Genomic DNA, 25280 nt, shown 5'->3' with positions numbered 1-25280 from the left:
TGTTATACATATGCTTGTAGGTGTAGTATACTCGTGAAATCCAGGAACCGAGATTGGGAGTGGGCTGAAGGACCTTGTCGGGAATTGATCGAATCGAATCAATCACTGCAAAAACACCTAGCTGCAGTTATCGAATCAGGGTAAGCGATTTTGGCACCCGACACACGTTCATTAGCTGATAATTGATCCGTGGAGGATGTCGATTTGCATATTCTATGTCGCGGTGTAATTTCGACCTGGCATAACAACCTGCTCACGATACGACCATTCCCGAAACTTCCGTAATCCTGTTTCGAGACCCTTCGAATCCGCGTAAGTCGTGTGGGTGAAATTGGAAGACGACCGCTGGTCCTTTCGCCTAAGTTTTTTTTATTTTGTCTTATTTTTCTTCGTTCAGTTCCTCCGTCATTTCAGTAATATTTAGCTGCCGGAACGGACGACGAAATAAAATTTCGTCCAGGTATCCAAGGTCTACAACAAGTTCAGAATGAGGGAAATTCTAGTTCCGGTCACGTCTTCAACTGATCGAAATTTAAGTACCAATATGTTGAAAATAATATTCTCGTAGTGCCGGCATGTCGTACCATATGCCCGTAATTATAAATATGATAATGTTGCACAAATATTTCCAAAGAAGATAGTCTAGTCTCCATCACCTCGAAGGAAATGCTTTGCCAAAACAGTACGTGTAATATAATACGAGAAAAAATCTCCGAGTTGTAACTGATTTCGCATATTCCTATAAACTTGACCGAACTGTTATATCATGAGCAATATTATTACAGAAATCTAACTGCATTCGGAATTATACTCTCGCGTTTCGGTGACAAATGTAATGTCATCTCCCGGACTGCAAGGAGACACAATTGCGTCTGACGCTAGATTACGTGTGAGAATCCCCTGCCAATCAAACCTTGTTTTGCGGCGACCCAGCTGTTCGTCAGGCAATGCGGAATATCCTGTTGGTGACAAGCGTGGCTTAGGATATTCCTATACGTACTGTTGTGGCGAGCGACACCCAGGTCTTGGAGCATCATCGCAGCCATGTCGGCCTTTTGACGAGCCGTGTCGTACCGGCGAGGATCCAGAGCGGCGAGGAGGGACTTGTAACCGGAACCGGTGGCGCAAGCTTCCCCGAGAGATCCGGTGGACGCAGCCTCGATCACCGCCAGGGCCTCCTCTATGCTGGCCTGAGAATCGGGTGAAGTCAGCGGAGGGGAGGCGGCACTTTAAGGATTATGGGACACACGGTACAAGGCTCGAAAATAGGTCGAGACAAAAGCGAGACTAGACGGAGGTTTAAAAGGTGTAACTGAACGTCGTCGGGTTAAATATGATTCGAAGGAAGGTCCCTGTGATTTAGAAAAACATGTTTGAACACTGGATTTCAACCGTAAGAATTGTTTCATCAACGGCAAGTTTTTTCATTTTTATTTATAACCGGAAAAGCCATCTAGTTTTTTTTTTTTTCATTTTCGCGAATAATTGAATACACCACTAATTGTCTGAAAATTAGACAGATTTTGTTGTTGCGCTCGTCGCTCGATAAAACAAATCGGATACCTGCAATCGTTATGATTTACAGGTGAAAAACTTGTGCTTGGGCAGTAAATACATCATTGCTGCTCAAAATCTAACTCAGACGATCTACGAAGAATACATTTGCGAATCAAATGTAATGCGAGTTATTCCATGAACAATGATAAAATTCAGAATTCAAATTTTTTTCGTACGTCACGGGGAGTTTCGTCGTTATATGTAACCGGATTAGCTTAAACGAGACTTTCTAAGCCTCTGCTATACTATGTTTTTATTTCAAACGCGTCCCATTCAGCCTTAGGGAAGTTATTTGGCCACAATCGTTACTTTTTATTAATTTTATTAGCGATAATCGTACATTGAGTATTTATCAAATTGTTATATTCTTAATCAAAGCAGCTCTTTAAAAATTGAAAAATACAAGAAAATACCAGAATTGTAAACAAAAGTTTAGATATCGATACTTGATTTTAAATAGCTTCAAAATTATCAAAAATCTAATACATTTGTTTGATTTCACTATTTGATGGCTCATTTCATTTAGGAGACTTTTTTCAACAAGTTCACAAAACCTTTTTTTATCTCATGCTGGTATCATGGAATATCGAACGAACATTAATTCCAATCGGCAAATAGCGATATCGAATTGACTGGTGAAGAAAAAAACAAAAAACCGTTTCAATCAATTCCTAGAAAATATTCTCTCGAATCACATACTAACAATAATAATAATTTGAGTATTTCCCGTTTTCCCATTTTCAAAGAGCTCATCTCACGAGACAAATACTCCATGTCCGACAGACTCGTAATAAGATTAATCATAGGTACGTATCGATTTTTGCCCATCCAACCTCCTCCCAAGTTCCCAAGGAATTACCGGAGCGAGTAAACTTCTCTCTATTCGCATCGCCCCTTGACCCTGATACGACTGTCAACGGATCGAGGCACTAGCGACGTTACCCGTTTCCCAACCGGGATATAAAATGGCGCCTCGCCCCTTTAACAACCCTCATGCCAAAGCCAGGTCGAAACCAGGGGCCCGGATCCGCTTCGTCCTCTGCTCGTTGGAAACTCACCTTCTCGAGATAGGATCCTTCCGTATCGGATGGGGAGGTTGATGCCGAGGTCGGGTTAGCTCCGGAGAACGTGGACACCGTCACCGTGAGCAGCAGGGCCGCGAGCCAGGACGAGCCCATCCCGCGCCCTGCTCATTGGTCCTGTCGGAGAAAGAAACGGTCAGGATGCACTTCGGCCTGGAGGACCTGGCCTCGCGAAGAGACGAGGACGGAGTGCGGAACCGGGAATTGCGGGTTCAAGGTTGGTGGAAAAATCGACTAGTAAAGAACCTCTTCGTGCCTCGTTCAAGTGGCGCTGACCGGGCGGCCGGGGCCCTTGCCGAGGGCCGCCGAGTATGCCAGCCGCCTCATCGCCTGTTCCTGAGCTCTGCTACGTCACTCTCCGCCTATTATTACCCTGGAAAAAAGAACGTTTTATTTTTATTCCTTCTTTTTCTACCCCTAAATCCCTCCAGGCGCCATTCACCCGAGGAAGTCATTACGAGTTTACCGGTTGGAAATCAAATCGGAAATCGAAGAAACAGTATATTGTGTTACAATGCGAAGTCTCGCGGCAATTGCAGGTTCGAAATCATCGCGTAAATTGTTGTAAGTCTTGCGGTGAAACCAACATGGTTTCAATTCATTAACGTCCATGTCGAGTATTCCCTATTGATTTTTCTGTTGCTGTGTGCTTTCGTTCATCTCTAGTTTACCAAGTGATTTCGATCGCAGCTTTTTAGTTAAGTGATCTCCTCCGATTCCTGGATCTAGTCATATAATCCTTGGAAATCAGGGGTGCCGTTACAAATAAACGGAAATCAGTGAAAACGTGAATCACGCAGAATAGAATATCTATGAGAATCAATATAAATCACTTGATATGTATGAATATCAACGAATTGCAACTATTGATTTTGTTTCCAAGTGAATAGGATGCGGGTTGAAGTATCGAATTGTCAGAGTTCGGACCGAAAGGTCATTCGACCGGATTGTCAGAGTTCCGAATAGTAAGTACATAATTTCAAAATATTAAATTCAAAAGTGCCGAAGATCCGAATCAGAATTTCATCGAAGCTAACAATGGTTAAAATCCCAAACAGTCAAAATCCTTTTTTATTACCAGTTTGACCATTCAGAGTTTCAACCATTCGGAATTTCTACATTTCAGGAAACGGCCAGTCTAAACTTTAACAATTCGGAATTTTTACCCGCACCCTTAAGTCACGATCTCTCGGAGTAACCACGTTGCAAACGACTGTTGGTCGAAATTTCTATGATTTTGTGTTCGGCACGGAACAGAGCAAAGATTCACGTCGATCAAACATACACTTAATGTTCGAGATACAATTAAAGTCAGCAAATTGCTTTACGATTTGTTCCATTCTTTTATTCATGCGTATTTAAAATAAAAAAATATTTTCTCACTGAACAATTAACCTATATCTGTAGAATATATATTAAGATCCATCTCCGGTTTATTCTTCGAATGTGAGCGTGGTGATTGAATACACTCGCCTGATTAGCGAAGTGCGTGTCATTAACCGATCCGAATGATGTGTTTAGTTCGTATACGGATAGTGAGGAAGAAACTTGCGTTCTGAATGTACCGGACTATTTGTCTCTCAATATAGTAAACAAGCTTATGCGATCACCGTTGAAAGCTTGAGAATTTATCGTAGTCACGTAGCAGTGAAGCAGTATGCTCTCCTTTAACTAAATCGATACACGAAAAAAGCACAAGCGAAACGAAAAGTCTTTGAAAAGTATAATACGTAAAAAGTGAATTTCTCACAGCATTTCTGAAAGAAATATAAATTTGAAGTATACGAATTTCATTCGTCAAAATTTTATGATTGTGAAGAAAATTATATTGCATTAACTAGACATATGGTTGAGTCCGATCATAGTTTAAACTACGATCAGACTAGTATTTTAGACGAAGAACCCTTGTATTATAGAAGACTCCTCCTAGTGATGTATAATATTGTTGAACAATTTATAACTCGGTGGCATATTAATTACTTCCATGATATTTAAGATTTTGTGAAAGCTTTCTTCGACAAATTTACCATACGACGCGTAACTGAGAGCTTAGAATTTCTCTCCCTAAAACGAGCATGGGTGGTTGATGCACCCGTTTTCCTCTTTTCTTATTCCTCGTTCGATCCCTCTTGAAAATAAAAATTTTTCTACACATCGTAACTAGCTAAAAATTTTAGGATACTTCTGAAGCATGGTCTTTAATATTTTTCCTGTGTATTTATTTTAGTTTAGGCTATTGCTAATTTTTATCCATCGTTTGCTTGCTATATTTTGTTTTGCTTTTTTGGTTGTGACAGATGTAAAAACATATTCGTTCTGAGAAGCGCCACCACTTGGGCCGAAACGTTAACTAGTTAATTTTTCAGTCTCATTAATCTTCATACCCCAGAAAGCCCTGCAACTTTTTATACGAAATTCAATTGCAGCGCGAGCTCTAAATTTGTTTCATACTGGTGAAACGGGGAAAATGCACGGTAAAAATTTCACGGAAACTATTCGAAAGCACGAAAAATACGCACCCATTGACGTAAAGAATTTTACTAGAAAAACAAGATCAAAAATGCCTTCAACCAACATTATATTCAAGAATAAAAACGCAATCGACGAGTTTGGATCGCAGTTATTTTTGGGTAGAATACACAGTTGCAAAACTCGATTGGATAAATTGGAAAATTTATCGTGATCGGAATCCTTTCGCACGATCATTTGCTGTCTTCAATAATATGCAGCACCATATCAGTTCCCACCGTCTGATCGAATCTTCAACTATGCCGTATACCCTGGGATTAATTATTCTTTCCGAACGGCCAGCGTTATTAATAACCAACAACGCGAGTTACACACGTGCATACGTGCGCGTAACTTATACATGGATGGAAATCCGTGCTCGCTTCGATAACCGCCTGTAGCCTGTCTGCCTCCCGGCACGTATGCTAGCCATAAAATATAGATGCGTGCCCGACGGGGTTTCCCTGTCACCTCGGCTAGAGGATGTACGAACACATGCATCGATTCGCACATGTGTGAAATACGCGCAGGGATAGGTGTACACCTATGCGAGATACATTGTCAGCAGAGAGAGAACAGGGCTCGTCACGGGACTTAGCAAGGGTTCGTTGAATCTTACGCATCACCTGTCAAAGTCCCATCGCGGGTAGCTGGTGTTGTTCAGCCCGCGGCTTGGCTTTCCCTCCGTCTAGTATTTTCTATATCCCAGGCCACTTCGGCCTGGTTTCAACCCCGAGTCGGTAGATAATATAAAAATAAAAATTAAACAAGACTTGGAGCAGCCTGAGAATTCCGCGACTTTGGCGCGCAAGGCACGTCTTCTAATCTGATCTAGTTTAATCTAATCAACGTCGACCCGCCTCTCCGACCCGGTTACATTCCCCACCTTTCATAGAAATCTTGAGGAATGAACTGCGCGCCTCGACTAACTTCTCGACTAACTCCCGCCCGCCCAATAATCGTGTAATTATCTTCTACTCAGCTACCTGCCAGCTTTTTTGACCAATTCTTGACTTGATTAAATACCTGTACGAAGGGTAAACGATAGAAACGGTAACCAAACCTGAGCGCAGTTACTAACTTGAGTAACGAAACGGTGATTCCATCGAAGCAGCTAGCTGCCTAGCTAGCTTTCAAGTGTGTACGAAGAGATTTGCTCTATTCATTCCGATAAAAAATCAAGTCCCATTGTTCACAGTCCTTTGGCGGAAAATTGATTCCTATGCTTCGATAAATGCCTGCTGCCGTCCAGCGAATTAACGAATCTACGTTCTAGTGACCTGAATAGCATCGGGTTGATTGGAGCCGGAGGATATTATGAGTCGATTTATGAGTGCGGTTCTGTATACGCGTCTGAGAGACGACGTTGTTGATTTCTTTTTAAAAAACACCTAGTGTTAGTGAGACAGTTCGTAAAGCTCGCGTTTCGAATACGATTTAAGTCATGTCTGCAGGCGGCGGAAGGCAGCCAAGTTTTCGCAGGACGTTCGACTCTCTTCTTGGCATCTTTCCTGGCCATACGGTGAAGCGATTAACTCTCGTAATGGCCTCGAGGCATTCGTCGTCCATTTAACTGCCGAGCTACACTCGAGAGTAAGTAACCTATGGATCACCCTAACGGCTTTGACGGAAGAATTCTACCCCAGGCACCTTTTGCCGCAAAGCTCACTTCGCGATTGAAGCTTTCCCAGAACCACCCTTATAGCCATCCAATTTTCTTTGTTCTCCGACGACGACACCTGCTTTGTTTTACGGCGAATAAAGAATGTTGGAAATGGTGATCCGCAAAAATGACATTTCACGCCGCGGAGATGATTAAGCGATAGTCGCGTGTTGACGCAACCTGATATCCATAGAATGATGAGATTCGAGCCACAAGGTAAAGTCAACCTTTCAAAACAAACGTTATGAAGTTTTCATGATTATTAATGATCCCCTCTCACTGTATTGTTATCTCAATTTAGCTACACCCTGAAGAAGGTTTAATTCTGCAAAACGCAACCTACACTCGCTTTCACTCCCGGCATACTATCGTTGAGAACCATTGTATTTTACTCAAATTTTTTTTTTTTTTGCAAATTTTATTCTGAAAACGTTAATGCTAACGATGTTAATTCCTTAAACGGAAAAATTCATGTCCTGGACATTCGACGATAAGCGTAAAGGAATTTGCCAAGTCATATACGTCTCAGCAGTATTTAGGTCAAACGAATGAATGCGAAGTCCCAAAATTACCGTGAAAGATCGTATAAGCCCGGATAAAACTTTCGCTGCTACGAAATTACAAAAAGTTAATACAAGTTGAAATGAAAAGTCACAGAAACTACGTAGATTCTGAATTAAACTTTTGTGAAATTGAACAAGACGACCGTAAAAGCGTACGGTGTTTTTACTACGTATATTCGAAAACTTGTGAAAATATATGCGTTGGGTAAACATCGTGTAAGAAGCCGCGCGAATTTTACCACGGGGAAGATAAACGAAAATATTACGTTAAAAGTGTTTTCTTACATTTCTACTTTAATTCCAGCCATTCCAAATTTTGTCGCGACTGTTTCGAGAAAAAATTCATAGGAATGATCGGTGCAATATACTTTTATAGGGCACCGTTATACATTTATTCATTATGCTTTCACACTATTGGATAAATGTGAAAGTAAATGAAGTTATGTATACTATACACGGAATTTACTTGTCGCTTACGAGTGACGTAGATGTCTTCTACCTAAAAAATGCAATGATCTATCGAAGCTATTCAATCGTTACAATTTAGCCCGCCTACGTGCTTCTCTCTTTTATACACTGAAGCCTTGTCTGCAGTCTCCAAAGCCCGTAAAAATATAACCTTGAGCTTTATTCCGGCTTTATTGGGGTGGTATTACGGCACCGTCAATTACCGTAACTTTATTCCCCCATAAGAGTAAACTCCAATTTGGAAAAATTCATGTGAAATGTGTTCGGCACCAATACTCGGCGAAGCCCGTCTCGTACATATTTTGATTGCAAATATCCGCAGAGTGTACATTGGCAGTGTTTATTTATCTTGGAACAATCTCCAGCGAGTATCATCATTTGTTTTCACAAATTCAGCTACAGCTATCTTTCCATTTCAACTTGATAAATTCGCGAATCTTACATCTGATACATTCAACGACTACACGACCACGCTGAGTGTTTGTTCCAAGTTTTGTATGCGAATCTATCAATCCGTTGAGCGCATACGGTTCTTCTTTGTCAAGTAACTCATTCGCGAATGGCTCTAAAAGGTTACAAGAATAGCTCGTTGGCACGTACCGCGATAATTAGAAGCTTAAATTTCGACATTCATGCCAGCAGGATAGTTAAAACACATTCAAGGAGCGTTATGCGTGGATGTTAGGAGGCGTAAGAAGCGACAATGGGCTTGAAAACATGTCTGCAAGCACAACGACGCTTACCTCCGTTTTTAGCCACTTTCATAGTTTCTCGATGGTAGGTGTATCGACGCGATTCCTACGCGTACTTAACCCCCGGAAGTGACGAATGCTTTGAACACCATGTTCGAGAACTCCGAAGGGAAACTCGACCGCGATAACGACGACGACCCCCGTGCACCCCCCGCGTATACAAAACGAACTCGCGACACCGATACCGATGCTCGAAACCGTAACAAGTGATGAGCAGGTGCCGGAGAGACGGACGCACGACCGCGATACGCGCTCGAGGAGCATTAAATATGCATGGGACACCGTGGTGAGCGGGACCACCAGCTGCCGGAGGCAGCCCTTGGCCAAAGCGCGCTACCAACGCGAGCCTCGCAACCAGCGGAACCCCCGGAATCCACCGAGGATGTACGAAGCCTTCCGAGAGCCGCGAGGGTTGCTCGGCCACCCCTGCCCTCGGCAACCCCCCCAAACGTATCCGCTGTTATGTGGATATCGAGCCGACTAGGAGGACCTGGAAATGCCAGGACTCCGTGATTCCGCTTCTTCTCGACACCCTGGATCAGGTGAATTACCCTGAAACGGATCCTCGTGGTCTCCGCACGAAAAATCCGCACTTTTTGTTTCTGTTCCAATCGCGCGGTATTCGGTCAGTCGAAGAGGCTGGCTGGCCGGATATCCAGGCTTTTTATTTATCTTGTTACCAGACAATCGTACGTTGAGTACATCTACCTAGGTGTCTTTAGAATTATTGTACTATTGTAACAATGTATTGAAATCTGGTAGATTCGGTCGATTTTACCTCACGATGTCTCATCTTATTCGCAAGACTATTATCTGCTAATTCACTGAAACAGATTTTCTGTCTTATCAGCGGCCAATTCTACATTGCCATTTTTAATTTTTTTTTTTTTTTAAATTATTATCGCAGTGTTTTGAAATTCAATAACCAATGATGCCAACGTGATGAAAAATAACGTTTGAACGACTGTGTACACGAATATAATCTTGTCGACAATTCTCAAGCGATTTATCGATGTGTTATTTAGAATTCCAATATTTGTATTTTATTTATGTTTAAAGAGACTAGCTTCACAGCTTACGTATACAGTAATTTTATAACTACTCAAAGTACGACTGTCTCGTAATAAATTTTATGAAAAGTGTCGTTTTTTTTCTTTTTTTTGTCACGAATCACCTTCAAAGCGGCTTCGCTCGACTTGCGAGTTCTCTTCAATTTTTTCATGCGGGGTCAATTCGTGTCCCATTCCGTTTTTTCGCTACACCTGCACTACGAGACCTAGACGTTACAATTGTCTTGAAAAATAGCTGTTACCCGTAACTCCCGAACTGTTGATGCAATCTCTCAATTCTCCAGTTTGAGTTTTAAGGTTACCCTGTTTCGTCTGTCCCTTTGAATACGCATAGTAGGTACTTTGATCTGGGTATCAGCGCCTCCGGCAGTTTTATTTAACCCGTTGAGACCTATTCAAATTACCCTCTCCTTTAACGGACAGACCTTTCGCGATAGCAATAGCTTTGCAGCTACTGTTGCAACAGTTGAACCCGCTCAAATGCCGTATAAATGTTGCTGTTTGAAACATCCCGCTACCTACAACTTTTCAACAGAAGCGGTCGCGGTGAGTACTTTTTGCCACTTGCGTACGGCCCGAATTGAGCAGTCGAATTTGATGTATGAGATAATGATCCAGAGTGTCAGGAAAGAAGATCGACGTAAGCCGAAAGCTGGATAAAAAACAATTCACGCCGATGCGAACGATCAATGGTGCTTTAGGGGCGAAGCTTGCTGGCGACTGCCGAGGGCCGAAAGAACTCCCTTGCGAAGCGGGCCTCTCGAGTCGAGGGTTCTAAAGTCGTGCGTTCAAAGAATCTGCACCCGTCACTAACTGTAACTAATAGTGTTCAAACAAGAGAGGAAATGGCAGAGAAAAAGCTAGCTTATCCTATTCGCCAAACAATGAAAAACCGCGTGAACAAAACGCCGGATCAGGGATGCTGCTCCAATCGGAGAAAACTTTGTGCTCTTTTAAATAAATCGATTTGAGGATAGACTTTTGAAGAAAGTTTTCTCGTCGGAACACAACATTTTCTTGCAAATACGAACATTAATTCAATAATTTATTCAAAATTGCAAGAAAATTTCGTTGAATGAAATATACTTGTAAATACAAAATCTCTATTTTCATTTAGAAAATTTAATTCAATACCAATCATTAAAAAATGACCTCGCTGCGCAGATCCGGTTTTACAATTGCAACAGAAACTGTGGGATAGTGGTGCCAAACTTTTTTTGATACAGGATTAAAATATTTTTGTTTCCTGTGTAAAATCGTTTGGTTCAATTTTTGGTCGCTCCGATACAACGATTATTGTGTTGTTTACTATCCCTGTCATTTATTTACGATGAAACAGTTTAGGTTGTCAAAACACAAAATTTTCCTGAGTGTGGCTGAAATATAGTTTAGCGTAGGCGACGAGGTTCATGAGGGCCATTTTGATTTTTGTATTGTTATACAAGTTCGTGTATACGAATTACAAAATGATGCGCATTGTTGTATGTTGCACGCAATAAAATTTCCTTCAAATATTTTTACAACTCACTGCGAAAACATTCTTCGTGATGAATTATACGCTGATGTTTAATACCGTGACCAAAGTTTCTATGAACTTATGGTCTATGGCTAAATCGTGACCAGCAGACCGAAATATTTATAAATTGTGGAACCTTCTTTTTATCAAGTTACTCCGCGAAATGGAACCTCCGGCTCTCAAGTTATGATTATTCAATTTTGAGGCGGTGGAAAGAGCGAGATAAGTTTTCAAGATGAAATTCGTGTCGGCTTTTTGGAACCCCATACCGCATGTTCAGCAAAATATACACTAAAAAGTAGGTAAACACAGTTTTGATTAAAACGTGTGCCGAATTCCGCCACCGATGTTGAATCAACTGTTAAAAATATGGGCATTTGTTTCATTACGCTGTTTTTACACAGTCGAAGAGAGACCTTCCAAATATTCCCATTAACAAGGCTAACTTTTAAGAAGACAAATCTAATTAAGACTGTAAAAACTTTGATTTCCCAGTACAGTGTTTTCGCTAATTATAAGTAAAAGAATGAATTAGTAAAATAAAGAATTCAGAGTTTTACCGGGTTCTCAAGCGCAAGATGACCACGGAGAGATAAAAATTACGCGCGAACGGAATCCGTTCAATTTTCAACCCCGTCGATATACGATCCAAGTACTGAAACCTCGAATGTAAGCCACCTGTCGATTCCTCATTGACCCACTTGACGTTGAACGGTTCAACCTATCAGTGCCTGTCTCACCTCAGCCACCCCAACACGAGCAACAACAGCCCCTCACTGCCATCGTGCATGACTCAAGTTATTAATCATTATCGAACCTGGGACTGCGATATTCTCACGAACATTAGTAATAACGGCGGTGATTTCCTGGTGTACTTTTATCCGAGCACACGCGGTACGGAAAGACGAAGCGAACGGGATTGTAATTTTGTAAAACTCCCGAAAGGCACGCGTATGGGAATTTTTTATCATAAAGCGCAAACCTTCGCTGTTTGCATTCTCTCATGAATTTTGAACGTGCAATATTCTCGAAAGCATATTTTATACGTCAGCATTCGAGACGGACATGGTCGTTGGTTCGATTAAAATTTTTAGACACGGAAAGAGAGAGCCGAAAAGTCCATTGCCTTTGGCGACGGATCCGTAAAACCACAACTCATGCTTGCAGCAACTCTGACGCGTTCACCGATTGGAATCATTATCGGCGAATAATTTGCGAACGGACGAATGTAGAAGATGAAAAAAATAAACAACCCAACAACACAGCACGGGAATAGAATCCACCTCACAGAAGCCCTGCGACAAGGAAGCTGAGATTTTTATTGCAAAGGTCGTCCGGTTCCCGGGGACCCCGCGTATAAAGAAATTGTCGAGATGAAGATAACCGTGACGGTATATCTCATTCCGCATCGTCGTTTCGAGCGTTGCTTGAAAATTCACCGGTTACGGAAAGAAGGGGATGAAACAAACGCAAGATAATCTACTTCAGTCTCCTAAGCTCCCCTCATTCTGTTCTCGTCAATCCACACGCGCACATCCATCCCCGTTTCTCTTCCCGAAGAATGAAAGAAGGCTGGATGGACGAGCACTCTCTCACCCTGAAAGTCGTTTACAGCAAACGATTTCCGAGCTTCCTGTTTGCTCGCGGTTAAGCGGTGCGCCAAACGCTGTGCAATCATATTATTTTGAATGTGCTGCGCGTACGTGTCATGCTTAGGCATAAAAACGCGTGCGCGAATAGAGGTCTGTGAAAACATCCCCCGCACTCGCATAAAAGAAGAAGACCGAGTGTCTGGAAGTCACACGCAGAATGAAACGTTGTCGCCGCGTGGATGTGGTGTTGAAAATTTTTCGAGCTTTCTTTACGCCTAAGAAACGCTGCCCCGTGGGGCAAGGGGTGGTTTAATAAGATTGCGTTAGGTAAGGCAAAGTTAAGTTAGGTCGAGTCAGGTTCGGTTAGGCCGAAGCTCAGATATAGGCGCGCAGCATTCGCTCCCTTCGTTCGCGATCGATGCAGCCAGCGGCGAGCGACGTTCATTTCCGTGCAGGCAACGCCGCTACGAGGACCCTTAGGGCCGTCCTCGCCACTGCCGGATGATCGAGAGGGTGCAGCGTCCTCGACGAACTTGCAGATTTTGCATAAAAAAGAAAAGAGCTTTCACCCTCTCGGCGGGATATTGTACTACTCGGTTTCATTCCGGAGGACGATGCGTTATCGGTAATCCTCCGGTCTTGGTGCCCGTGATCTAAAAGTACTTGTACATTTTTGCTCCCGCTTTGGCGAGCCGTGCTTGACATCAATCCATTTTCAACGTTTTCGGCGCAGATTTGCCACCCGGAAGTGGATACATGCGGGAGTAAACGAGTTACACGAAGATCACAGCTACACCCACGACCCGTACGATCGGCTACTAATTGCGGCTGGACCGGAAGTAGTTGACCCTGAGTTACATCAAGGGATTACGAAGCAGCGGAGACGCTGATGCGGGGTTATTTTGCGCAAAACTCGGTCCCTCGTGACGCTCCGACGAGGTATTTTTACGTATTTTTTACACTCGGGAGACCCTCGAGCTTCGTAGCATTTACGGCGAACCCTTGCCCTGCGGAAGTTTACCGATCCGGATAACCCATGTGATAGAAACAGGGATAGAGCTCCGGTTATGGAACATGCTCGTAAATAAAAACGCGGGATTTTCGGTGGGTCCGGCTTGTTGGTAGATGGATTAGGATTTTGAGAGGCGAACCTGGCGGCGCGCATTCCTCGAGTGTGTATCCTTCAACCTCGGCTGGGTCACGTGCGGAAAATGCGCAGATTCACGTCAGAGTTGGCGACAGGATATAAGGGACCAGTCACAGGGCAACCCTTCGGAAATTGAGTTTGAAATACAAACTACATTGATCGGCTCGGCCGGTTCGTCGTGCTGGGTGCAAATTGAGGGAAATCACTTACCTGCGGTAGCACGTGTCTCGTTCGGAGTATAACGCGGCGGCATCGTTACAACCGCATGTCACGATCGAGATTGAAGCCGCAGAAACTTTACTGCCAGTAAATCGACTGGTCGGAAGTAGCATCGCTATATTACGCAAGCTGAGCGCACCATCGCGGTGCGGATTCAAAGGGCTAATTACCCGTCAACCATGCGGAGGTCGACAAGCAGAAAATTCAATATTTTATCTCCCGGCGTTTTCAAGGCCCCCGGGGAATCGCCGGGGTGTTCCACCCCCAACCAAGTCTCGTTTCAGACTGCTCGCAAGCTCGCTCAGCTGTGCGGCAAACGGAGCTTGCGCTCTTCCTAGCGACACATTTTCTACGTCATGGCAAATTTATGATTACTCGGGAATGATAACGGGGGAAGTTTTCACTCAAACCTGCAGCTATTACACTCAAAGATTGAGGCGAGGCAAGGCGAGGTGCCGTACACGGTCCGAAATCTCTCTCTCTCTCTCTCTCTCTCTCTCTCTCCCACACACACTCTCCCTCTCTCTCTCTCTCTCTCTCTCTCTCTCTATCTCTGGGGGGAAATAAAATTGAATTTACTGCCACGGCGAATAAAATGATACCCGCCCGTTTGCCACCGTCAGAGTTCGTGGGTCTTGCGATTGCCGGGTATATGGAAAAAATATTGGACCAGCGATATACCAGGGAGGCACAAATTGTCAATTCCTTTGAGGATAAGTCGATACTCCATGTCTTTATGTGTCCTCGTTCTACGTATTCGATTTACACCTTCTCGGTTCCAGCGAAACCATTCACAACGCCTTAACGGTACAAATTGAGACATCCCAGCGGAATCAGACTCTGTCTTGAATGGATCCGGAAATATTGAAAGGGTCGGCGAGTTCTCGCACTTTAAACTACGACGAAGAGGGCTTGAAACCTTGCAACTATTCGTCGAATGATTTCGAGGGTCGCACTTCGATAACTCTTCACGATATTTGCGCAGCTTCAAGGTTCGACGAGGAAAAGCTCATCGAGGATGAAAATCCTCGAAGTCGTTTCAAAATGAAAATTTCTATTCGGTGAATGAGACCAGCGAGTCGACCGTGACGTGGATACATCGAAGTATATAAGGCATCACGAGGTGATTTAAAGATCGATCGATCAGGAAGTACACCAGGTGCGGAAAGTTACATCACGACTAAAAGCGGGGAAGGACGACGCGAACGGGTGAATTCCTCGACAAGAATAGCCGTCGATTGTCGAAGCTTTGAGAAAGTCGAAAACCCATTTCCGTCGAGATATCCGTTGGACAGAGCAGGGCACTCCAGCTACAGAATCGGTTCCACAAAGGACGTAGTTTGCCGGTATTGCTGGTTGCCCAATTTACTGAACGAGTTTTGTCCTAGACGAGGTATCTGTTTTGGGCGCGCTTAATTTGATAGTGATCATGGACGTTGGACGGTCCGCAGTGTCTCTACTTCGTTAACCAAAATTCTCCTGCATTTGACCAGAGTGCAGAACCATCCAGCTGTTAGTGCGAGTCCTAATACGGATCAAGACGGAAGCGCTTCTCCTCCATTATAAATTGGCCGACATCCGGTTGGCGGGTGTAACTCATCCGCAATATCGCTAACGACTGTTCGGCAACTTGCCGACAATTGTTCTGCCGTTCCACCTCTTACATTGCTTTGCTTTTGTCTGTAACGCTGCGAACGGTGCATCGGAAATAGTATGTAGGTCTGTGGGAGCCTCTAACTCCCCGGCAGACTTCTAGCCGGCGCGTGTACATCCATCCGATTCTATAATAGACTTTGGAAGAGTGCGGAACCCGAAAGTTTACCCAGGAGTCAGTCGCCAGCTGCTACTCGTGGCGAAATCACGCTTTCTTCTGACTATCGCAGACCCAGTTTCCCCCTTGAATAAATCGCTAACGTCCGATCGGATCCCAGTGCCTTGGAACCTTCATTAAAAAGGGAAAAGATACAGGATCGAAGCAAGGCCTACTCTAAGCGGTGGGCGACCCACTCACGGTTGAATTATAAACAACCTTTGAATAAATTCTTGTACAGGGGATTTACGCAGTAACGATCAGCTTCTAAGCCGGTGAGTTTCTTCCTGACTCTATAAGTAAGTTGCCAGGGCGCCGGGAAATGTTTACCGACTGATTAAACTTAATTTCAATTTGGGGAACCCGGGCAACGCCGAAGGCTATCACCCAGCCATAATATGCAAATTAACAAAATTTCTTCCTTTGAAAAATATTCAAGTTATTATCGATGATCGTAGGATGGTATTTTCAATTTTCAATGAGAACACGCCAGCATCTTGAGGTAATTTTGAATACCACTGAAATTCTGGATTGCACAATTTTTTTAATAAATTCTCTTCCGAATAATGCGTTAACTTTGGCGATAATTAAGAGTCTCGAGATTTTTTTTTTTCGCAAGAAACAAACGTCCAAGTTGAAATTTCGACCAGTTAATGCTGGAATTAATAACGTGAATGTCTGAAATGGGTGAAACGCAGTTGGTATTCTATCCTAAATAGCTTGTCCTTATTCCGCGACAAATTTGCTGACTGAAAGGCAATTGAGCTTTCGACTTAAGAAGTTCACCGAAAACCGTGGACCGAATTATTGAATCACACTTATCTTTTACTTGCCGCGACTTGTGAATGCTGAGATGCAGGAGTCCTGATGAATACTGTCTGAAATTAAGATCTCCAAATCCGCCAAACTAATTAATTTGTGCAATTCGATTGTTTAGGACTTGGCCGAAATTTATCAAAAAATAAAACCAGTCCGGATTTTACGTCGTAATTTGGGCACTAAGCTCGAATTCGACATTAAGCTCTGCAAATTAAAAACAACGTATGCATGACACTCAAGCGTCTTTAACCTTTCCACGCGTAAATTGATCGAATTTCGCAAGTACTCATACCTCCAGTTTCAATCACAGATCGACGACATTTCAACGCATAATTTCCCGTCAAGTTCAGTAAATCTACATGATCTTTGAGCCAGATTGTTCACAAAAGATGAGGTATCAAAAGATTGTATCGTGGATGATTGACAGAAATAAACGGAGAAATCTGTTGTATGAACGTGTAAATGTTCGATGATGTTAAAGCAAGCAGTTTCTCAAAAAGAGCAAAAGAATATTTACCCGACTCATAAGTTACTCAGGAAGAGGCCGGCTCCTCAAGTTTTCCCATTTCGAGTTCAGTATAAGGAATACAGTTCCAGGAAGTAAGCCCTAAATGGCAACCATGAGTGCATTATATTGTAATTTGATGAGCTCCAACGATTGGTTCCGGTCCCAACTTAGGATCAAATTGACGTAGGTAGGATACTCTGTCCTCAGAGGTTTGCGTCCGTAAATCGATTATTGTGGCCTTGGAAATTGACGGAAGTGGTTTGTTCGCCACGATGCGTTCCGCAGTACCGTCCATAATTGCTGATACATGCGGTTTTTTCAAAAATATTCCGCAGAAACGATTCGGTGCAGTGCAGCGGCTCAAGGGTATGGCGATAGACATCAAGCTTTCCAAATTCAATAACATCCCATGGGGATTCCGGCTTTCCGGTGGAGCGGATTTTCCCCATCCACTCACGGTTGTCAGGGTGAGTAAAAAAAGCACAAGTTTTTTCAAATATTCGCAATTCCTGCTTCCCTTTTTGCATAATCGTTTACTCCTGGTGGGATTTTCCCATTTTTAATCTCGGTCGAGCATCAAACACGTTTCTCCGCAAATACTTTGTGGCCGAAGGAAAGAGCTCTGGCTTTTCACGGGCAGTTGTTCAATTAATTATCAGACCGTCACACTGTGACCGACAAGCGAATGACAAAGCCTGGATTGCATTCACAAGTTTTTCCGAATTCCGTAATAAAGGCTCGTGGGAGGCTCGGGAGTGCGGAAACGGAGATATCGATTCATCGGCGATCTTGAAATTACTTTTAATGAGCTCGAAGCACGCTTTGGCACTTCAATTATCGTCGATTTTCTCTACCTCGAAGATTCTTTCACCTCCCCAGTCAAGCCTGTCAAGTATCACTTTAACGCGAAGTGAACGGATAACCGTTGACCGTGTAATTCCGGTATTCAAGCTGAGAAACGAGCGAAATTTTCCCCTCAGCAAAAGACACCGTCTACTCGAATCACGCTGGTTTTTCAGAAAGATTCGATCCTCAAATATAGCATTGTTCCAGTTTCTTGCAAACGCTCGAGGCGGTTGCACAAAGCTCAACGATACCGAACACCAACAGATGTCCGAGAAACTTAGTATTTCCGTCGGTAAATCATTCATAATATATCCGTCTATAAATAACTTGAAACTGGCAGAAACTTATCCACTGATCGTTACTCGGAGCATACGAGTAGAACGACCTCCTTTTTTATCCATCATGCGTGCGCAGACTCGGGCATGTTTTCAAATCGAACGGCTAAAGATTCCTCCATCTTTATCGCGTTAATTTCGTTCTTGCATCTTCAATAATGAATCAGGAGATTCTTGATCCCGCGATCCAACCATCTTCAAATTTTTTACTGCTCATCCAACAACACCGCGCGATGTTCAAGGGTGAGATAAGAATAACGAATTTTGAATCCGAATTAAGGTGGCCCGGGGAAGTTTGGCCGACGATGCCGGGCTGCAGCCAGGTGACGTCCTGATAAGAGTCAACGACAGTCCTCTGCAGAATCTGACACACGCACAGGCACACGATTGGCTGGTGCGAGCCGGTAACAACTTCGTTCTCTCCGTCGTCCGCAATCATCGCATCGCCAAAGAGGCCCATTGACCTCCGGCCATTCCTCATCGTAATTCTTGTCCGACCTCTCGTTCGGCTTTTCGAGACGGTCTCGGGATGGATTTATATTTTCCAATGCTACAAGGGTACGAGACTCGAAATGAGAAAATAATTCCCGGATGGCGATGTTGGGTATTCAGAAAACCCCGCGCGGGTCGCAAATATTTTTATAGTTATGATATAAAGTGACTTTATAGGAAGATAAAAAAAATATATTGCTATATACTTTTTCACTGTACGTATTGTAGTTTGATTCGTGTTCTATAATTCGTAATTAGGTAGATACGCAATTAATGTTGACATCCTGTCTGTGAATTGAGCGGGTCACATATTATAATGAACACGCCCGTATTTTTCCATATCTCGTTCTGCGTGAAGAACGCAGAATTTCCGTATCAATTGCAATCATCGTTTGAGCGAATATCCAGATACGGATTCGTTTGTGCAATTAACGATTTGCAGTTGACAATATTCGATATTCGCTGGTAGTGACTGAGCCATTTATTTACTGTCATACTTTGATGAAAAGTACCATAATTACGGTGACTGATCTTGATCACCCGCATTAAAATAACCCGTACAAAAATAACCGGGCATAAATAACCCAACCACAAATAATCCGTGATAAAAAATTGACAAACAATTAAATTATATTAATATTAAATTGAATTTCGCATCTATTGCATTTGTGCGGGATATTTTTGTTTGGTCTATTTGGTCCCAGTACTGATAATTACCGACCAACGGCTCAAAAAATCGATATGTTGCATTTTAAATATTTCATTCAAACAATTAGGTAACGGAAAAATACTGGAGGCCGGTGACAGCCGTACCGTAAACATGGCTATACAGAACAAGCTTAAGGGGGTGCGCTGGTCGATTTCGACGTGACATATACATATATCGCCGGATATTGCAGTCGACGTATCTCAAACGCGTGAAAGGGTTCAACAGTCCCACTCCATAAGCAATTATGAACAAAAACATTCCAATATATTTTCATTCGACACAGAAATAAAGAAACGGCATGGATTCTACTAATTTAATATTGCAAGCAATTTCGTAGAAAGCACGCCGTTTCTTTACTTCTGCGTCGAATGAAAATGTATTGGAATTTTTTCGTTCACAATTGCTTATAGAGTTGGACTGATGAATCCTTTTACGCGTTTGAAATACGTAGACTTCGATATTTGGCGAATATATACGTCAACGTCAAAATCGACCAGGGCACCCCACTAGTCATGTTTACGGTACGACCAGGGGGCACCCTCTTAAGCTTGACTTCATTTTCCTTCTATTGGTTGAAGAAACTCCTTTTATGCGCTTAAGATTTGTTGATATTACGTTCGTTCAATATGGGCCGGGGATTCAGCGCAGAGTGCGAGCTTGGGAGATAAGGGATCCGTTGTTGCATTTCATTTGCTTGAATTAAGATACGTTGAGTGATAGATCTATAATGTGCAGTTGGTATACGTAGGCATTCAGCTACTGTCAGTATATCCTACGTGTATGAATGAGCGTGCGCAATTTGCAGCAAAAGATTTTCTTTGAAATCACTTACAGCCACATGGATAAAAAAAAAAAAAAAGAAAACAGTGTAAGCGAGGTTGTAAAAAATTTTCGCGACTCGATTCTACGCGCTGACAGCACACACGGATTCTACGATTAACAAGTCAAATTGGTAGCTAACAAACACCTGTGTATTATTCGAACCCCCATCTCTCCCTTGGCGTTACATGCAAATCAAAAGAGCTCGGTGAAATTATTGCAAAACCCCTTTCCATTCGAACGAACAATTTTCACCTCCTGAAAATTTTTCTGTATTCAATAATATGCCCAAAGCGGTGTGTAGTCAAAGTTTGACAATCACTGGAGGACTCCTAAAAAAACATGGCGAATATTTTTATAGTGAATTTTTTGGTCGTTGTATAAATTACATCGTTCCAGTGTTATTTTTGTGGTAAATGTCTGCACGACACAAATATTACATAGGTATAGAATCTACGTGCGGTATTGTGTGTTTAATCACTAAAGACAACATTTATATTTTACGCGTACACTCTTTCAACTTCGTAATAACTTCATTGTAAAGTATCCTATCTCTCCTTCGTACCTTTTACGGCGGACGCATTTACTTTGACTGCCTATAGGTACGAAGGGAATCCTCACCTTGACTCGATTACACTTCAAAAGGCTAGTAAACTGGTGTAATAAGACTGTTTTATGAAAAAAATTCCCTTCAAACATACAGGCCTTTCAGAAATATTAGCTTTTAAGACGTGTCGTATACATAATAGTAGATAGTAGATGTATATTATATATACATACATATGTGTATATATATATATATATATATATATATATATATATATATATATATATCGTTTACCTCCTGCAACACTGAAAAAAGATTAAATAAGAATTAGATGCGTTGAATCCTTTTGAAAAAATATCGTTTCATTTTTACTGAATTACAGGGTAAGCCGGCGGGCTATTTGCTCAGACTTTTAGTATACAAGTGATTCATGACTTCTAATGATTTCAAGTGATTTCAGATGATTTCAGCTGATTTTAAACGACTGCAGCTGATTTCAACTCAATTCAACTGACTTCGTATACAATGTCATCGGATTTCTTTCTTATTTCGAACGACTTTGAAATGCCATCAAACTAGGGTGCGCCGTTGATTTCGCGATGCACCATAAATGCTCGTTAATACAGATTGAGCAAAAATGGGGCTATGAAAATCCAAAAGTCAGATTTCTAAACTATCGATTATCGACCATATTCAACTCATCGACCATACGAACACTTTATTGTTCCTCGGTGCAATGAATAAAGGAGTGTGAGCGAATCGGTATTCTTCCTATTCGTAAAATAAAACTCTCGGAATGGTCAACAAATCAATTTCGAGGCAAAAAGCAAGACACGCGATCAATCCGTTGAACGGTGGAAGGACGCGAAAGATTTACCTGTCAGAGAGCTCTCCGCGGACGTGATTCTGCCGAGATAGTAGATCATGTCGCGTTACTGTCTTATGATTAAGGCGAGGAAGATTACGGCACAAGGTAAAAGGGATGAGAAAGAAAAAGGAAAAGGATTAGCGCTCATGGATCAAGAAATGTAAGTACAATATATAATTTAATTTCATTTTAATATATTAGATATTGTTCACGTAATATATTTATATTTATATGTATATTATATAACTCTTGTGCTGTAATTCACCTTAACAATAATCATCATGTTTTTATATTCTTTGCTTATATCGACGAGTTACACGAAACTGTACAATATATATATGTTCTTTGTTTATCTGTATACGTAGCAACGTCGTTTCGCGTTTAAATTAAAACCTGTAGGTTGCGTCAACGATTAGACAATATCAACTCATCATCAATTAATCGTTGAAAAACTAACGTTAAATAAAATAAGATAAAACAACGAAACGTGTATAAGAATAAAGGAACATTAACGACACAACGCGATGTAAGTAACAAACACGCACCGTACGTCTGTAGAGAAAACACTCTCGCAAACTCAAGTTACCAAAGCTTTTCTCAAACTGATTATCGCTCTTAGCGACGAAATATGTCGGTATCCTCAATTTCGAGCGGGTCTTCGCTACACGTTAGACTGACGGTTGAAAATGTTTATATTATTATATGTACACGTACAGGTAATTCTCAAAAGGTAATCGTTTCGGTATCGGTATCGTGTTGCGCCTGAGGTGTGCATAATATTTATGTTTTTGTGCGCGCGTCCACCATTTTGCACAAATATTTCTAGTTCTTTATTCACTCAGTACACAATTGTTTTAATTAAGACATAGACATGATGAACGAGAAGACCGCACCTTTTCGATTTTTTCGATATAAATATACACTTTGGTTGAATATTGTTTTCACTATTATTATTATTTTTTCTTTCCTTTCGTCTTTTACTTATCCTGGTTTTATGGAGTAATTAATAATATTGGTTAATGCTAATTAAAAAGAAATACCTTTGCGCACGCAGTATGCCTACGTACAGGTATATACGTATAATTGTGTATTTATTTATCTAGTACCTAGCATATGTATATGTATATATAAAACTTTTCTGCAATTTTCATCAAACTACTTACTATTATTAACGCTCCAACGGTTCGCCGCATGGCTGTATAAAATACAATCAGGTACAAAAGTAGCATCCACATGCTCATTCATATATAATATAAATCAGAAATTTAGGTATTTCGCTAAAATATTCTGCATGAATTTAAACAGTTTATTATTACAGACGCAAAGCAGTACGTCATTAGATATTTACTGTTCATTAAAGTGTTCTTGATTTTTCAATTCGCTTTTCTTTGGTGTTCTATTCATGCTATTTTGCGAATTCATTTCTTCATCTTTTCTTTTCTTACTTATTCTCTCATTTTTCGAATGCTGTTTTTCTTCGGTTTAAATACATAGGATTGCAATCAACCGTTGGCAGCGTTCCTTACATTACACCCTACATCGTAATAATATTATTTTTAAAGTTAAATAAATAATTGGTGCGCTGATGTCCTTGACATATAGTATACAGAGCACCGTGACAGAGAGCAAATATTTCAAAACGTGTTCTCACCCGCCTGACAGCCTTTTAAATGACGATTATATTTTTTTTTTAATTCTTAATTAGGTTATTATTTCATTTAATTGTTTATTCGTTTAAAATTTGGTTAAAATCACGATTTGACGATTCACACTTAGTCGTTGCTCATGTTCGAGGAGGAAAACTGAACCATTCATCGATCTAGGTATTTACACTTAAAAACTTAAGATATGCTTAAGTCGTGCCTAGCGCATCATAGCCGTTTTTCAATACTATCGCTCTGTCGCCGAGCGAACGAACCGAGAATTAAGTCTTTGTATCAGTCAGTATCAGGATTCGCTTCGACCGGTGACGGCGGTAGCTTGAAAAGAGTTTCGAGCCACACGCAAATCTATAAAATCAAAGTATCAAGCCATTCGGAATTCACCCCGTGTCCGTATAGTTGCACTTTACATTGCACATAAACTAAACGGCAATTCGATGCTATTATATGGTCCCAATAAACTCGCTGTACGAGGTCACCAATGCGGTTGTGTCGAAACACGTCGAATATAACCGAAGCAAATGCCTGACACTTGGACTTTGTATAGGTAAAACTTTCCGACTGACTCGAATCGTTGAATTAAACCGAAGACTCAGTCAAATATCGCGTCAGCTCTTTTGACAAAGAGCCCAACGTGAGTTCGAATTGCTGTTTACATATTTGCCAGGTTTAAAACGCGGTTCACCCTCAATCCCCTGACACGACCGTGAAAAGAGCTCATGAATTTAATCCTGTTCAAGTGCTGGCCGAGTAGGGATCGCGAGGACGGTATCGAAGGTCAAATTGAGGAGGCATAATCGTTCCGACGTTATGCATAATCTACTGCTCGATACTGTGACCCTCGTTAGTGTCTTCAGTATTATCGATGTCCGAATTTTCCGAGGGTGATTCAACCAAGGACCTATCGTGATTCGTACGATGATTCATGCTCTCGCTTTGCGAATTTGCAATCTCAATCCAATGCTGTTTGTTACTTCGAACTCCTTCGCTCAATGGCTCTAGCTTGTCCGATAGCAGCGCGAATGCCTGTAAAGATAATCAATTCATTACGTAACAATGAATTATTTTCTGATGCATTTAACGAGTGTCATAAATTGACAATCTTTGTTCTAGTTAGTCTGGTCGAAATTGTGCAATTGGTATTTGGCATGAAGCTCGGCCTACCTCATATATGGGAAGGCAAATTGAATCGATAAAGTCGACTTGCATCATCGGTAGTTGGTCCTCTTTTTCTCTGTTCATAATATCCTGTAATTACAAGGTTTGTGTGATATTTAAAACTTTTATTTTTCGTCGATTAACGATCTTCTTCAAATGGCAGTATGAGAACATACGCAACAAAGTGTTTTCAGTAAGTTGTTATGATTATTGAAGACCGGTACTGACTGCGGAAGAGAAAAGAAAAACACCGCGTGTGCCAGCAATGGGAAAACCGAGAGCAAAACTGTTTCCCGAAAGTTAAGCTCCAAGAATCTCACTTTCATAAATCATCGAATACCTGTTCGCCGGTTGTAGATTATTTCGTGAAATTCCAGACACCTGACTCACCTTATCTGGCATGGATAGGAGAAAAATAAAGTAAAATTTCACCGGAAAATGTCTTTCTGATAACAGTGACAGGGGTGTGGAGACTCGTGTTGTACTTACGCGTGTCGGGAGAGAATTATTCCAAATGGCTAGAGCTCCATTGAATTTCCTACTTTCAAAGTGTGTCAAAAACTAATTCATG

General features: G+C 41.8%; 2 protein-coding genes and 1 long non-coding RNA gene across 14 annotated transcripts in view; 1 reads left to right on the top strand and 2 right to left on the bottom strand.

Moving 5' to 3' along the window:
• Window positions 1-14409, bottom strand: part of LOC124310361 (probable G-protein coupled receptor CG31760) — a 30419-nt gene extending 16010 nt beyond the window's left edge. For 4 of the 6 annotated variants that reach the window (XR_006909653.1, XM_046774215.1, XM_046774219.1 and 1 more), the window contains exons 1-4: window positions 8585-8903; window positions 2886-3012; window positions 2616-2756; window positions 1001-1190 (exon numbers count right to left, since the gene is read on the bottom strand). Coding sequence is in view for 5 of the 6 variants with exons in the window: in XM_046774215.1 (XP_046630171.1) it covers window positions 1001-1190; window positions 2616-2735 (310 nt within the window). In the remaining variant the exon portion in view is untranslated. Of the gene's footprint in view, window positions 1-1000; window positions 1191-2615; window positions 2757-2885; window positions 3013-8584; window positions 8904-14128 lie in introns of those variants that run through there. The other 2 variants (XM_046774217.1, XM_046774216.1) reach the window with 2 other exon arrangements.
• Window positions 14410-15901: 1492 nt separating this feature from the next.
• Window positions 15902-22910, top strand: LOC124310380 (uncharacterized). The gene is made up of 3 exons (XR_006909656.1): window positions 15902-16222; window positions 17610-17741; window positions 18736-22910. It is a non-coding gene; the product is annotated as an uncharacterized LOC124310380 (long non-coding RNA).
• Window positions 22911-23582: 672 nt separating this feature from the next.
• The window catches only part of LOC124310358 (dual 3',5'-cyclic-AMP and -GMP phosphodiesterase 11), a 92008-nt gene continuing 90310 nt past the window's right edge, over window positions 23583-25280 (bottom strand). For all 7 annotated transcript variants that reach the window (XM_046774205.1, XM_046774206.1, XM_046774207.1 and 4 more), the window contains 2 exons: window positions 24716-24799; window positions 23583-24577 (listed from right to left, as the gene is read on the bottom strand). In XM_046774205.1, coding sequence (XP_046630161.1) covers window positions 24371-24577; window positions 24716-24799 — 291 coding nt within the window. In that variant the 3' untranslated portion in view covers window positions 23583-24370. The remainder of the gene's footprint in view (window positions 24578-24715; window positions 24800-25280) is intronic.

This window comes from Neodiprion virginianus, chromosome 1 (genome assembly GCF_021901495.1).
Source record: "Neodiprion virginianus isolate iyNeoVirg1 chromosome 1, iyNeoVirg1.1, whole genome shotgun sequence".
In the NCBI taxonomy this organism is placed as follows: Eukaryota; Metazoa; Arthropoda; class Insecta; order Hymenoptera; family Diprionidae; genus Neodiprion; species Neodiprion virginianus.
This window is presented reverse-complemented; position numbering and strand designations above follow the sequence as displayed.